The sequence below is a fragment of the Anopheles moucheti genome, chromosome 3, assembly GCF_943734755.1.
Source record: "Anopheles moucheti chromosome 3, idAnoMoucSN_F20_07, whole genome shotgun sequence".
Classification (NCBI taxonomy): domain Eukaryota; kingdom Metazoa; phylum Arthropoda; class Insecta; order Diptera; family Culicidae; genus Anopheles; species Anopheles moucheti.
This window is the reverse complement of record NC_069141.1, coordinates 7,969,563-7,985,336: the sequence shown is the minus strand read 5'-3', so window position 1 is coordinate 7,985,336 and position 15,774 is coordinate 7,969,563. Positions and strand designations below refer to the sequence as shown.

The window sequence follows — 15,774 nt, the reverse complement described above, 5'->3', positions numbered from 1 at the left end:
GGCTATCCAATTTATATGCTTAAAACAGCACATCTTGTTTCTTTTAATGCGAAAAAGCGTTCTTGGTTTTGGTGAGTTAATGTTTTACACGCAGATTCTACCTGTGTTTGTTCTTGAACCAATGCCTTCGTAATATTTTTGTTCGATTTGTATCGTTTCTCGTTTTGCTACATGTTTTGCTTGGTTTTACTTGTTTGATTATTCAATGTTTTATATCTATACTTTACTTTTCCCTGCACACTTTTTGATCTATCTTGCTATGGTCACCGGTCTGGCACAAGTCTCTTATTGTTGGTTTTTTGCGTTTTCTGTCCCTTTGGAAGTCTTTCCAGGCTGAGAATAAATAGCGTTAGAATTTATAAGAATTGCAGCCAACGAACAAGCTAGCGCTTTGGTGATCAAAGCAAAAAAAAATACTGAAATTATCCAAAATAGGTTCCGCGGGGAGAATGAACAGTGGTTCTAAATGTGAACAAGTTCGACATATGGGGTTACCCTATCTTACTGATGGTCACCAAGCAGTATAGCATATCATAAGGGCAGCTACGTAAATCGGTAGATCATTCTAGAAAACTGGATGCATCGCTGATGAGATGAGCTGCGCATCGGCAGACAGGACTCGAAGGCATCGAAGAACCACAACTTGTACGAATTGTTGATGCCCTACCAGAAGTCGCAAGCAAGCGATAGACGTTCTTAAAACTTCGGACAAAGTTCTGCGTCAGTTAGAAAATTTCATTTTTTTAACGTAAAACGCATAATTATATAATAAATTAGCCCAACTTATGCGCCCCACACCCAACCATGTCCGGTGACATAATGTTCTGCCCCTTTATAATCGTTAACAATAATACCCGGAGGAAGCTTTCATTCGAGGTGATTCAATTTTCAATGGGTTAGAGAATTTATCGTACTCTTCCATTCCTGATAGAACTTATTGTAACGTCGATATTTTGCTACTGAATCGGAAAACGCAATTTACTCTCATCGCAATGCAATATGTACCTTCGTTTAGCTTATCCTCCTTTTTGGCTTGTTTTATATTTGTTCCATTTATTTCCTGCAATTCCTGTTTTTTTTTAATGTTCGAGTAAGTATCTCCACACCTTTCGATCGATTTAAAACACCAACGTCGTTGTTACTGCCTCCAAATGCTGTAGTCGTTTTAAAGTTTGCCCTTAACATTTACTAGAAATCCGAAACACCCCTGTGTGGCCCTAATAAACACGCACGCATCACCTGTTTTCTTCCTTTTGGTTATTTTTTGTGTGTTTTTTGATAACAAACTGGTCCTCCTAGTGTGTTCCTCATATTATTATAAGATATAAATTTATCGTACGTTTTGGGGGCAGCTAAAAATATGCAACACGGAACACCACGGGCGTACGCGGCGGGTGTGTTGGTTGGTACGGTTAAGTAAGAATCCTCTCTTGATCGTTCCGCTAGATTTTTGCTAAGAGATTCTTCTTTTGCTGCGTTAAATGCTAATAGTATATGCCCGCCTTCCATCGCAATGGGTTTGGGTTTCGATTTCGCTTTGTTTGCTTTCTTCAAATATTTGTATTGATGCTCGGAACAAACGCATTAAAACACCTTCATTGCTCTGCTTCCTTCTTGCGCACGTTTGTTGTTGTAGAGCGTTTTATTTAGTGTTGCCAATTTCTTTTAATCTGATTTACTTTGCTTATGTCGTACTATCTCAACTCTGCTAGTAATAGTTTGCTGATTCCGTGTGTTTGGCTTGTTTTGCTTTTGCTGCGCACTGGCTCTTACTTATTTAAAGCTGGTTTAATTATGTAATAATTGGTTTTGTTTGTTATAATTAACCGTAGTTTTTTTCGCATTCCAAACACTATTACATTGCTAACATTAGACAGAGTTCGCTTGTATTGGTAGATATGTTGAATGGTATGTGTGCATTTCTGGTTAGACTGTCTTACTAATGCATGTGCTTGCTCCTTTAACACGTGGGGGGGGGGTTTGTGGTTTAATTTGCCTTTTGCAGGACCAACCGTTATGTATCTTTTCGGGACCCGACAGCTTCCTACATTGAGAGGGCTCTGAAGTATCCCCTGCTTAGTGGTCAACTATACGACTAAGTAAGTCAACGCATGGCCGGGGGAATGAATTGCACCAATTAAGAAGCCATTAGTCCGCAATTCCGTGTCCGCGTTTTGGGACCCCTTGAGTATTGAACCATGCAAAGGGCATTAGTCGTGTGAAATAAGAGCCACGCGAGACGAAATCATGACTGTCGGTGCCGTCCAATTTACCTCCCAGCAATTGGTAATTTGATCAACAATAGTTTTGAACACTTCTTGGGGTCGAGTTCGAGTTTAAGCATTTGCTGTGCATGATTAAATTGTCAAGCGTGTATAAATAAGGACGAAAAACACTGGACCTTTCGTTTAGTGCATGAGAACACAAAACACACAACAACAAAAAAAGACAAGCAAAATATACAAACAGCGCAAACCTAAAGCCCTCGCAGAAACTTCACCGACGCCCGGATCGCCAGGGAAGGGTGCTCGAGGTTGGTGCTTTCCCACCCAAAATTCGCGATCAGAGTGTGCTATGTGGACGGTACCAATCAATAATATTATGTATCACAGGAAACCGGTAAACCTGTCGCCCATCGCCAAAAAAGTCGTACAGCACCAATATGCTTACGTGGTGTTTGCTGGTCTCGCAACCAGGAATGGATCTTGCGGGCGATCATTGACTAGACAATTATTACTTATGCTGATGCACAGCGAACGCAAGCAAAACCAATCGCCGCGTCTTCTCACTACATTAGAATCCTTACGAAAACGTTAAAATCTATCTATATATTCTATCGCAACTTGAAACTAATATCGCAAACAAAACCAAATGTTAAACAAAGCTACACCGAGGAAAGCCTGTGTTTCTGTGATTGTCTGAAAGCAAAGGGAATGGATGCAAAAAAAATCAATGTGTAACAGAACAATTCGAAACGGCCGAAACAAAAGCACGATTTACTGCACATTACAAACCCGGTAAGGTATAACCAACAGTTCGAGTATTTTGAGAAAAAAAATATCCGTTTTCCACATTGGACAATTCAAAGGTTCTCTAGATCTTGTAGTGCGGGAAAAATGAATATGAGAGCGGTGAAATCGTTCAAAATGATTGTCAATTAATCGGTGTACCTAGGATCCTGATCGGGTCAGATGTGTGGGTATATATATATAAATATATATAGATGAGGTGGTTCTTTGCTGTGATGTAAGCATGGTAAGCATTAAAACGTATTTACGCACTGATAACTATACGCACAGAAGACCCTAAACATTAGCGATATTATCCCAATGCGATCTTTATAACGATAGACTTATTTACTTGTGCGGCATATCGTCGTTTCAAACGCCCATTATTCCTTCCAGTTTTTTTGTATTAGCTTTCCATTGTTTGCTTTTTGGCGCATACCTATCTGAAAATGCTTGAAGCCAATTTGTTTTAATCAAAAATCTGCGTTGCTTAGACATTTTGTAACTGAAACAAAAAGAAAAACAGAAAAAGTACGTGTGTTTTGACCCTAAGTGTAAAGTAAATTCAGCATAAATTTACTCGAATGCCTTCCAGTTGCATTGCATTGTTCTTCTTTCATACTTTTATCCGCGCCGGTCAGTGAACGTACGATCACTAATTACGGTTTGCTATCACTCTCGTTCGCAGACAATCGTACTTGTTTTCATCCCAGTTGCTTATTTATAGTCTAAATAAACGCGTATCGCGTTTTACACGTATAATGCTGCCTTAATCTGCTAGTGTTTGAGTAAACGAGTTCAGTATAACCAAAGCGTACAACGTATATACAAAGCATATACAAGTTATGGTAAGAACTATGCGCCCTAAACAATAGAAAACCCATTCAAATTGTGCGGTCAATTATATACATGCACAAGCCGCGAAAATGATAAACGGTTGCACACAACGGGAAGGACGAAAATAAGACGGTACAAGTATAGGTTAACGATCCAAAATAAGAAAAAAAAACAAACACCCGCACTTTATCCTTACCCTAAAAAACCTTGGCCATTCGATTGTTTTGATCACAACTGCAGAGAATCAATCTGCTCTACTGAAATACGCCGCATTCCGATTCGGTTCCTTGCTACCGAGTTGCCGAGAGAAATCCTATCTATTGTGTTGCCACAACTTTATCTTTCTTTTACTCATTCTATTAAATTCTAGAACTCAACAAAACAAAACCAAGCATGGATATTGAGTACTCGTCGATCGTACACGCAACAAATGTCTAGAGCAAATGAATTGAACGCACTATGATCTTTCGCTTTCTAATAACGATAAAAAGGAGAATAGTTTATCGTAAAAAGCAAGCGCGACAAACTGTTTTCAGAAGTAATCCCTCCCATAGTTTTAAGCTGAACTTTTTTAAAGTAATGTGTGCAACGTTTATGAATACATGCATTCGATTGTGCTTGGAACGTATATACAAAGCCCTGGACCTGCATTCGCTATGATGTACTGGCGCATCACACAAGGGATGCTAATTTGTTTTCTATACTGCCTTGTGAATTGGTTATCCTCTTGCGCAAATAATACTTATTTCCAGGCAGCGCAATTTTCGTCTAATGTTCTACCAAAACCTGTCTTCTACGCTCTATTCCCACACTATGCCTATTTTCTTAAGAAATTTCTCATTTAACATTCTGCGCTACGATTTATGACGCTTTCACGAAAGGAATTGTATTGCGTATGTAGAAATGTTGGGAAATCAAATGCAGAAAACCAAAAAAAATAATTCGAGAAAATGCCTGAAAAGATCGCACTGCTGTATGGCGTACATAAAAAATCTACCTTCCAGCATCATCAACATCCGCGTGCGAACTTTAATCCTCAGTAAATGGGTGCTCCGAGGTATCGCTAATGTTTTTACGTCGATTTTCTAGTATCTTGGTCGCTTGCTCGAGCGTTTCCAGGTAGTACAGGTTGGCCAGTTCCTGGTTGGAGTAGTTACTTTCGTCGTACCCAAACGTCATACCGAGGATGATGTTAAACGCACACGTGTCGTATTCGTGGCATCCTGAGTATCGATACAGCGGTTTTTTATTGTATTTGCAGCCACCTGTTTGTGCTCCTACAAAAAAAAAAATAATGTGAAGTTATTTAAACGTTTCGTAAGATCTACACACAAACCTACCAATTGGATGCAGGCACTCCAACGTTAGTGCACAGCGTACCCATGGCAGCAGCACCTTGTCGTTCACTGTCGCACTATCTCTGAAGAACAGGAACTCGAGCGACATCATCGGCAGAAAGTAGAAGTTATCGACCGCAATCTCGAAGTACTCGAACATCTTCGGATGGGTCCTGCTCGTGACGGGTTGTTTCGTAGCACAGCCGAGCACACCGGAGCTACTGTTTTCCGCCCGCAACCGCACATCCTCGAACTCTCGCACCGTATTGCTACCCTTCAGCCGTACGCTGTTCTCCGTGAAGAGGATCAGCTTCGACCGTGCCAACGCATCGTGGATGATGATCGGACGGAACGCGTGCATACTCCGGTCGGTCACATGGCCCGGCAGCTTGCTCAGATCGTACGATATCACAGTGCAGTGTGTGGTCGAGGTACTGTTGCAGGCACCCTGCAGTATGTGCAGATCCGATTCGGCCAGCCCGAGATCGTACACCAGCAGGGGCTGGGCGGGAAGTTTCATAGCGACATTCTGGACGTACAGCAGCGCGGACGCGATGTCGCCGGGCAAGGCGTATGTGACGATGGTGAAATTTGCCCGCTGGCTTGCATTGTAGAGCGGTTGTGTGAAACCGAGCTGGGCAAGATATTTTGGATCGACTTCGGGCCGTGGGTCGGTGTTGGATTCACGGAGATTTTTCTACAAAAAAAAAGCAAAAAGAAACGTCAGACTTGAACAAACTATCCTAATGGATCAGTCTCCTGCTTCGAAAGTGTACCTTAAAATTGCGAAACTGCTGATGCGTCTGGGTGACGATGTTTTTCAACGAATCATTCTGCTGACCAGCGGAACCAAACAGGATGGTTATACAAGTGATCATAATCACGCACGTCAGTATCAGCAGGAATGGTTTAGTTCTCATGGTTTCTGCTTTTCCCACCTATTGCGAATGCCGTAGTTGTCTTATCCTGTTATTCTGTAGCAGAGGTGTGTTCCCAAAAGAAATGCTTTCTTCAAGCACGGGTAAGAAAGAAACCTTTCTTGATTTTATGATGAGGCTCCCCTAATGCGGTTCCCCGAATGTGGCCAGAACTGGCGCTGCAAACGGATACTACAAACATATCCAGGGTTGGTGAGGATGGACATGCAAATAGACGAAAAGAGAAAATAAATCAACGAATAATTAAAGCAACATTTACTCAGTATATCAGTAGGTAAACAACATTAGTGATAAAGCACAACGCAAACTTCGACCGGGTATAAAGCGAGTTCGCGTACATGGTTTAACAATACATAGGATATGGCAAACACAACTGACTTAATCGCGTAAACGAAAAGATTGGGGGAAGATTGATAGTAAAGAATAAAAAAAAACTCTACCTTATTGCAAAAACTGTGAATATGAATGAATGAGATTAAAATTGCATTTCTGAGGAATAAATTAGTTGGAAACCAAGTAAAAATGAATTTTAATTCCTTCTAGTACATCAGTTGGATGGATCGTACATATCGTAAAATTTTGAATTGTACTTCTCAACTCTTGAATTCGCCTGAACGTAAATGTCCCTCTTTTAGCATAACATTGCATTATGACTCATTAAGTGTTTAAAGCCATCAATGTACGACATTCTCCCCATTGGCGACGTTAGTTGCGAGACGCATTTAATCACTGACTAGACTGTTCCAATTATGAAGTACGTCCAGAGAGCATCGTGGAGGGCGCAGAGTACAATTTCTTGGATCACGCAACGATAGCATGGGTGACTCCTCCAGGCAAGCCAATTTCGCTGTAACTTACACATTCAAAAGGCTTAATATTAATTGATATATAATAATGTTACAACAATTATGTTTATTTATTCACTGAAACGAGATAACACCTCACATCAAATGAAAGTAATTTTTAACTTTCCACTTACGACAATGAATGGCTCTTCAGTGCATTTAAACATTGTTCACTTTTGATTATAGACCAGATGGTTCCATTGCACAACATTACCATTAATACCGTTTTGGGTTGGGGTGCAAATCACAACAAACGGGTCCGATTGGTCTGGTGTCCCATGTCGGCCGCGCCAGTCAATAGGCTCAGCGCGATGTATTGGAAAATTGAAGGTGCGTGTCTATCCGTCATCGGTTTCATCATATACACCCATAAGCTGGGCAACCAGTAGACCGGTCCGATGTTGGGCACCTCGCAGCCATCTATTAACGCTTTAGCAGGCGCACTGCTGTAAGGTAATGGCGGGAGTTGTGGTAAAGTGGTTCCGGCATCGTGTCGGAAAATAGTGATTTAATGTAACATTTTCCGGAGCGGTGGAAAACTGTGAACCCAGAACAGTAATGTTGCCGCCGATTCTGATTAGTGGTCGACTGATGAGATCGAGGGAAGGCAGATATGTGATAAGGCTGACTACAGGCGAATGGAATGTAATGCTGGACGCGGGCAGAATACTAATATTTTATCGATAATTGTTATCTCCTGGGGAAGGTTTATCCTTCATGCAAATGATTAGATTTACGATAAATTTAGATACATGTCTAAATTAAATACAGCTCGTTTAGGAAGTTTTCCACCCACAACAGACGGCACAATAAATTAAATTATGTTCAACAGCTCACCCAAATTAAGAATCCGCCCAGTCGTCGATTGACTCTGCAAACCGCCCGTGATACGATACACTCATTAAATGATAAAGTTTATTAGTGGAAATAAAAACTTCACGGTCTCCCATACCGATGCAAATCGAGCCGGGCACCGGTGACCGTGTGCACCCGCGTTCTTCTCAGTGTGGATTTCGCAGGGTTTCGCAATAGACGGAATATTTATATTGAACTACAATAAACTTTTATAATTTTAAATAAAATATTTGCAAAACAATCATTTTTCTTGTAAAATATTCAAGAAACTACAGGTAGTCCTTGAGATGGACTGTTATAGCGGACTGCTATTTTGCGGTAAAGATTGGCTTATGTCGAATCCTAGTGTAATAACTCTCGGTTTTACTTCAAAGTTACAGAGTCGACATTATACGCTGCGCTTTATTTATTAAGCATTTCAGGCGACTATTTGAAGGAAAACATTAACAAATGTTTTATACGACAAAGGAAAGCATTTTCAACCAATTTTCCATCTTTTTGCCAATATTTTGAGATATAAACGAACTCGGCAGTCAAATCCGAATCTGCGCCTTAAAGAACATTGTAATTCTTGTGGTAGTAATACAAAAAGAACCCATATGCACTAGAGCTGACTGATAAAAACCTGACTGAAAGCGTAAACAGACTGCGATTCCTACAAAGTTGCAACAGTTTTAACTAGACTTGCTTGACTGGGTAACCCTTCTGGAAGATCTAGCGCGTGATTTTTATTCAATTGTTTACCACCTACCGTTTTAAGACATACACTTTGTAACCAAACGTAATATACAACCCTATTTGGAAACCCTGTATTTTATATTAGAGTTGTTTCACCCTACCAACCACGGTGGCGGTGTTGGCTCACTGATGATGTACTCACTACTGTCCGCTTGTAATTGATACAAGGGTCCCCCGCACCGTCCTTTGCCTTGTACTAGTCTGGGGGTAATTAAATGGCAGTTAATTCTAACCAGCCCAGTGTCGCCTGTGCAAGTGCGTCGCATTCTCGCAATATTGTTCTTTGTGCGATGCACGAGATCGTTAAAATAGAAACCAAAAAGTTTATTATCAATTGTATGGGCGAGTGTGTTTGCAATAATAGCCCAACTTGACAACATATCCACAATCTCTCGGAGAACGAGTCTGGTGGTTGTTTGCCTGGTGGAAGTAATGCATAATGAACCCATATGCACTAGCGACTCTGACTGATAAAAACGAAGCAAAAAGCGTAAACAGACAGGGATTCCTACAGCGTTGCATCAGTGTTCAAGGAAGTCAACTTGCAAACCAGTATTGGGCCGCCGGGCGTAGAGCGATAAGCGTTGCAAAAGCAAATAAAAAAAAATCAAAGAGTAGAGTTTAACGCGATATGGTATTGTATCGGATTTACCGGTCGTGGGATATTCCAATGTTTGGCCAGGCAGTATGGGATGGCCATAAGGTGCTGGACGTTAAATAACACCCTTTGCACCTGATAGCTCTGCCAGGTTAATTGACTTTTTATCGTACACAACAAACGGACCTGCTCTCTTTAAGGCAATGGAGGGAAATATTGAATTCGCTTATCGCATAACCGCGAAGGAATGGAGGCCAAAAAAAGTAACACATTTAACAAACAAGTGTTTGCTTCCGAAAGCTTCTTATCTCTAAACTTTGTTTGCCGGGATGTTGGAAGCCAAACATTCATTGCTTCTTTTCGCCAATTCTGTACACCGATATAAATCTAAAAACGCTACCGGCTAAATGCTCACAGACGATAACGTCAGCGCATTCCACCCCAAAATGGTGGATAAATTGTGCAATTTGTTAGAAACCAACAAACTCTTCTTCACAAGATTTTATCTTTCATCTGGGTTGCAGTGATGACTATTTCGTTCCGAACCTGTTAGGTTTGTTCCGTTCCTGCTGTGGAACGATTGAACCTGGGGGCATACGAATTCACAAGGCAGGTTTTGAGCACCTACATGTTTTGTTCGTCTTGCCAAGATTATAGCCAAGCTCTGTGTAATATAGAGGTCGATGCATGTCCGGCATTTTGAGCAGAACAAACACCGTTTATAAACAACACCGTTCTAAAATTGTTAAAATCGAGTTAATTTTGTATAAAATTTGACAAATATCATACCGAACATACGCAAAACTGCCATCTGTGAATTGCGCACAAAACCCTATCGATTTCATAAATTTTAAGCCAAATTTCTGCGTTCTAAAATATTCACAATTCATCTACGAATCCGCAACTGCAAAACATGTACAAACATTCCGAGCTCATTGTCAAAAAGATGTCCACGGTATCACTTTGAATGAACAAGAATGTGTCCACGTTTGTTTAATGACCTTCCGTTCCGTTCCGTTCCGATCCGAAACAAATAAGGAGCTTTCCCATCACTACGTGTGCTATTTCTTGAAGATACCTCTGGCAGCAGCAGCACAGACGCAGATTCGTCTATTTACAAACCTCTTCTTTTTTCATACCAGCCAAAAACGCAAATAAAATGACAAAAGATTTGTGAAACTTTTCCAATGAAGTTCGCCGGCAATGAATCACAAAATAGAAACTGTTGTGTGCCACAAAGGTGCAGGACTGAGGCGAGAGGAGGACCCGAATTGTATATGGAACTGCGGCACTGTACAGCACGAAAACCGTCCGTTGGTTCACTTCCACCAACCAAAAACCACTCACACACACCGAAGATGTCACAACAATCCGGCAAGAATCCGATATCCGGCTTCCGGAGGGAGGGCCGGGCCCAGCGTGAGGCATCCCATTACAACGAAAAAGGCCACCGAAACCGTATCGATTGAAGCGAAAGGATTATGTAACGTTCCATAATGCTACCACACCGGCCACCTTTGCCGCTTTCAGGTCTCGGGGATAGCCGGTGGTTGTGCCCTTCAGCTGCTACCTTCAAAAACGGTCCGGCGGCACTGGTCATGGGCAATGGACAAAAGGGGAGGCGAAAAAAAGGATTCTACCGAAAAAAAGAACACAAATCCACCACAGGAAACTACAGGACATTGAAGTTCGATAGGAGGAAGGGAGCTGACTGGCCGTTTTGCTTGATGTAATCCAAAGGCGGACATACAAACGGGCGCGTGTCAGGTGCAGTAAAGGATTTTTTTTTCTTTGTTGGACAAGCGGCTTTCATCCAAGCCCAAGGATTTGCCCAAACACGAAAGGCTTTCCTCAATTGAGCAGGGAAAAGCAATCTAAACACCGTGTGGACAAAACAACTAAAGATTGCATGTTACCCCCCACAGCCCGGCCCTCCCCTCCTCTCACCGCTTCCACAAAGACCACCCCATAGCCCGTGGGAGCCCGTGATGAAATTTCAGGACGTTAGAATTTCCCACTTGGTAGACGAGCGCGCATTGTGGCCGTCCAATTTTCTTTGCCTGCAGTGCGTCAGTTCGAGCGGTCTGGGTAATTGAACTGGAGCCCGCCAAACCGTCGCCCATACAATGTTTCCGTTTTATTCTCCATCGCTACTCAGCAGTCCACCGCTTCAAACTATTCTCTTTTCGGTTGGCAGGATGATACACCTGGTGCTCCTGGTGATAGTTTGGGTTTGCCACCCTCCCCGATGCTGAGGGATGTGTCTGAGGCCGGGTCTGTGTAAAATAAAATGATTACACCGTTTTTCCTTCCTGGCCGCAGACATATCCCGCCGTCCGGGAAGTCACGAAGGGCCAATTGACGAAACTAGCTCAGGCACACACGCCCGCAACTCCGAAAGAGCGATGGTGATTTCATTTATTTGTATTTTCCTTAGCGTGTCCTTTAATTAGGTCCTGTATGTCGTCCTGCTGAATGTGTGTGTCCGAGCACGATGACACACGGATGATGTCTGCCCGGTGCGACGGTTTCGACAGCACGTCAAACGCCACACCACACAGCGCGCACTCGTAACTCGGTGGCAAGTACTCAACAAGTTGTGCAAACTGCTGCGGTTTTCTTTTTTGGTGGTGGGCAAATTGCGGACTGCCATCAGCGGATGCCACCGAGTACGTGTTGTCTCAACTTTGGATAAATTTAATTAACACTGACCGGCACGGCCGGATCTTTTACCGGCCCTTGCAAATGTTATTTTTCTTTGCGGAATACACATCTTTGGGAGATATTTTTGTACTGTTGCTCCAGACGGGACATTCGCGCGTAGAGTGCAACGTGCCCCGACACGAGGAACGAGTGAAGTTTACGTTCTATTCCGTTCCAAACAAGGTACATTCCGATGTTTCTGCCCAGCGGGAAAGATAGAGACCGGACGGCCAGACTAGGCCAGAAGTTTCTGAGCCAAACAAGATTTAATTATCGCGTGGTGGTATCGCTCCCGAGAAAGTAAATACCAAAGTGGAGTCAAATGATGTGGTGCGATATGCTCTCGTACCCGTAGTGGAAGTAGGATTCCCTCGTGGTGCTTTATCTGTGCTCTCCAGCCCGAAATGACCTGCTGCACGATGGTCTAATAAAACTGCAACACCGTCTACTGTCCCGATTACTGTTATCATTGCTTCGCTTAAGATTGCTGCTACTTCAACTGCTTGTTCCGGGCTGATACGGAAGATTTACATTATGTGATAAGTAAACGAAGGGAAGCTGCCTATAGCCACACAACCTCGTTCAGTTTTAAAGCGTCCCAGAGGGTCTGCGTGATTCGAATTCAAATTCGTAAGTCAAATATCGTTTCGCCAAAAGAAGGTTCAACATTCGTTAAGTATTAGATTAAAGTAAGTCATGCTGAACGAGGAAGTCGATTCTGTATCTTTGAAGAATAAATGATGATGAAACCAGGAATCGACACATGCGGGTCTTTCTTGGATTAAAGCGGTCCGCGGTCGGCCTGTACATTTTTTCACGAATATTTTAGATTATTGGTTTCCGTAGCATGTTGAGGAAGTGCTTGTAATATTTTTTTTACAGCATTCTATCAGTTTTACTGTTTCTTTTGTACGATTTCTATTCTTATCGGGCAATACTGGTGCACAAGTTTTAATTCCTTGCACTGTTGATTGGCCTACATAAACGTCTTTAGAGCTCGTGAATCTTGGATGATTCATAAATCTTTGGACTCGAGAATTAGTGTTATTCATTCATCAATCTGAATCAGACTTACCCAACAGTAGTCTTGTTCTTGGGCATTCGATTAAATACATCGAAGGCCTTGGACATGAATACCCGCCTATGCTATAAGTCTAACCAAAGACCTTACGAGGAATGTAGGCCGTTGACTGCCATGACTCAGGAGTCATCAATGACCTCGGTCTAAGTCAAACTCTCGATAGCGGGGACCGTGTCATGCCCTTACAGAACTCCAACAGCTTAGACGTTTATAAAAACAAATTAAAACTACATTTTTAAACATTTTATCAGAATGTAAACAAATAACATTACACTTCATGTTTGGTAAACAGTACTCTAGTTATTGAATTATGTTTTACCGCAACAAACCACTGCAGCGAAACCTTTCCCCACGTTTGAGCGCGATGCAAAGCCCACGAACAGCGAGAACGAAAAATTAGAACGCTTTTCTTTGTCGGAACATTTCCTGACACCTCCCCCATCTCTGCCTTGGCAGCAGCAGTAGTCCACTCCACCGGACCGAAAAATGTGCTAATCATCGAACGGTTCCGAATATTCTCCGCCCGTCATCGATGTGGGGATTATGTAAACACACAGCCGGGCCTTTACGCGTTCCGATGTCTGATTATGGTAACCGTTCTAACTTATCATGCACATGTTGTCTCCACCGGGTTTTTTACTGAAAACAATGGCACCCAGACACCGACAGGAAGTGCTAGAAGGTGAATCACAGGCGGGACATAACTTCGTACTTGTTGTAATGGAACTAAGTAGCTATCAACTTTTTTTTTACAACAGACAGTTCTAGCTGGCGCATTCATAATAGCTCACAAACTAAGAAGATGACTCATAGGATTTCTTTTCGAGCTTGACAAGATAAGAAAAAGCTCACAAAACAACGCCCGCAATTCTGATCTACACTCGCACACTGAAGAAGTTGTGGATCGTTGCGCTGAGGCTGCGGCGACCTTTCGGCCTACCACCACCCGCGTTCGGTAATATGCTAAATGAGGTCGGCTGGGTCTATACCGGTGGCAGGTGTGGAGTAATCTCACATCGCCCTTTAATTAAACACCACCCAGGGTGAGTCGAAGTGAGTGCGACATGGAACGACGAAAGGACGGAGCACTATAACGACCGCACCGGTTGCTGTGTGGCAACCGATGTCAGGGTTCTGCGATGCTGCCAGAGAGTTGACAGAATCCGCACCGCAATATGTATCTCTCTTGCAAAATTCGCAATGATGTGGAAATTTCTTTTACGCCCCGGGAATGATGTCTCCTGTTGTACGGGCGTGCCAGTGTGTGCGTGTGTCTACCGTGTCTAAATATGTTCTCACATGCCTCTGCTCTACCTACGGTGATAGTGAATGTTGATGTTTTGGATGAGGAAACGATAAACGCAAAAAAGGTTGAGTTTAATTCGAACCAGTTTGTACCATCATACCCGAGTGATAGCTCTGTCTCAGGCGGAGAAGGAAAAAATGGCACCCTTATCCCACCCCCAACCTACCTGTTGTTGTGGTCGATGGTGATGGTGCACTCGGTGGAAATCCGGACGCCCCGTTAGGCACTGCATAGTTGCCGCAAACCCGAATGCGACCGCTCTTGTGTGGCGTGTGGTGTTGATTTTCTCCCCAAAAATTATGTTGCCCCTTCTTTTACGCTGCTTCGTTGCGCTTTCGGCTGTGTTTCGCAGAAATAGGGGATTTCTCTATTTTACTCACTGCACTTCACACAACACACCGCCTGCATCGGCACGGGCACATGAACCATTTATTGCTTTATGCTGCCATCGCCACCTTCGACATAGATGAACCATCGACGTTTTTTTTCTTTTCACTTTTCGGCTTTTCCACACGCTCGAAACAACCACACCAGGCACCGCGACTGCTACGATTTGTACAACGACGACTACGAAAGGCGACGTCGATGCAACCGCGACCGAGCGAGGATGCTATCGTTCAACCACGAGCTTTCCTTCGAGCGCTTTTCCGCCCGGTTCATCGGTAACGATGGTGCACGGTCGGGATGTCGACAACGGTATTACGGCAACGGACAGTGGAAAACACGGGCAGCATCATTGCGCTCACTATCATTTTCACTATCGATGGGTTTCCGCACTTCCCACTGGCACCCGCCAGTCGCCTCAACCCCGTCCTACCAAAGGGAGTGGTGGGGTGGAAAGTGGGTGAGGAACGGGGAGAAAAACAGGTTGCTGTGATTTGAGCCCAAGCACTTGTTCACCTTTTCAACGTTGCGTTCAAGTGGAAAACACTGGCGTGGAATCACTCAGCTCTCGTAAAAACGCAAACGTCCGAGGCGGTTTGTACCGGACAAACGGATGAGCTACGAAAATTTACGTGTTTTAAAGCGTGTTCTACAGACAATGAAACGGAATGGATCACGGCCGTTCACGGTCACGGGATTTTTTGTTGTTGTCTTCCCTCCTTCCCACTTTCTGGTTGCTTTACCGTAGATTAAACCAATCAATTTGGACGGGCTTTTTGACTTTCTGGAGGCTTTATCACTTTGGTCCGTGCGTTACTAGCTGGGAGGGCGATTTCGTGATCTAGTTCCTGCACTCGTACGCGTATATCCCGTGCGTTTTTCTTCGCGAACCGAGCCAAATGCAGCGCGAAACGGGGAAACCTATTCCACAATAAAAGAAGAGTCGCGTTTGGCGTTGACAGTTGGGCGTGTGTTTGGAATTTGACAACGTTTATACTGACTGGTTCGATGTTCACTCGGAACGGTTTGGATGACGTACGATTCAAACATTTCCGTTAATTGTTATTAAATTTGCTGAACACGCATTCTCTGTTGTTTGCGTACGATAATGGTTGCAAGAACGTTGCTTTAAGTCCATCAAAAC

At 43.2% G+C, this 15,774-nt stretch overlaps 1 protein-coding gene across 1 annotated transcript; it reads right to left on the bottom strand.

The window, feature by feature from the left end:
• Positions 1-258: 258 nt before the first annotated feature.
• LOC128301165 (uncharacterized) lies at positions 259-15,507 on the bottom strand. Its single transcript, XM_053037513.1, has 4 exons — positions 14,413-15,507; positions 5,959-6,291; positions 5,186-5,879; positions 259-5,122 (listed from the first exon to the last, which is right to left on the bottom strand). The coding sequence occupies exons 2-4, from the start codon at positions 6,100-6,102 to the stop codon at positions 4,875-4,877; spliced, it is 1,086 nt and encodes a 361-aa protein (XP_052893473.1). The 5' UTR covers positions 6,103-6,291; positions 14,413-15,507; the 3' UTR covers positions 259-4,874.
• Between the last annotated feature and the right edge of the window lie 267 nt (positions 15,508-15,774).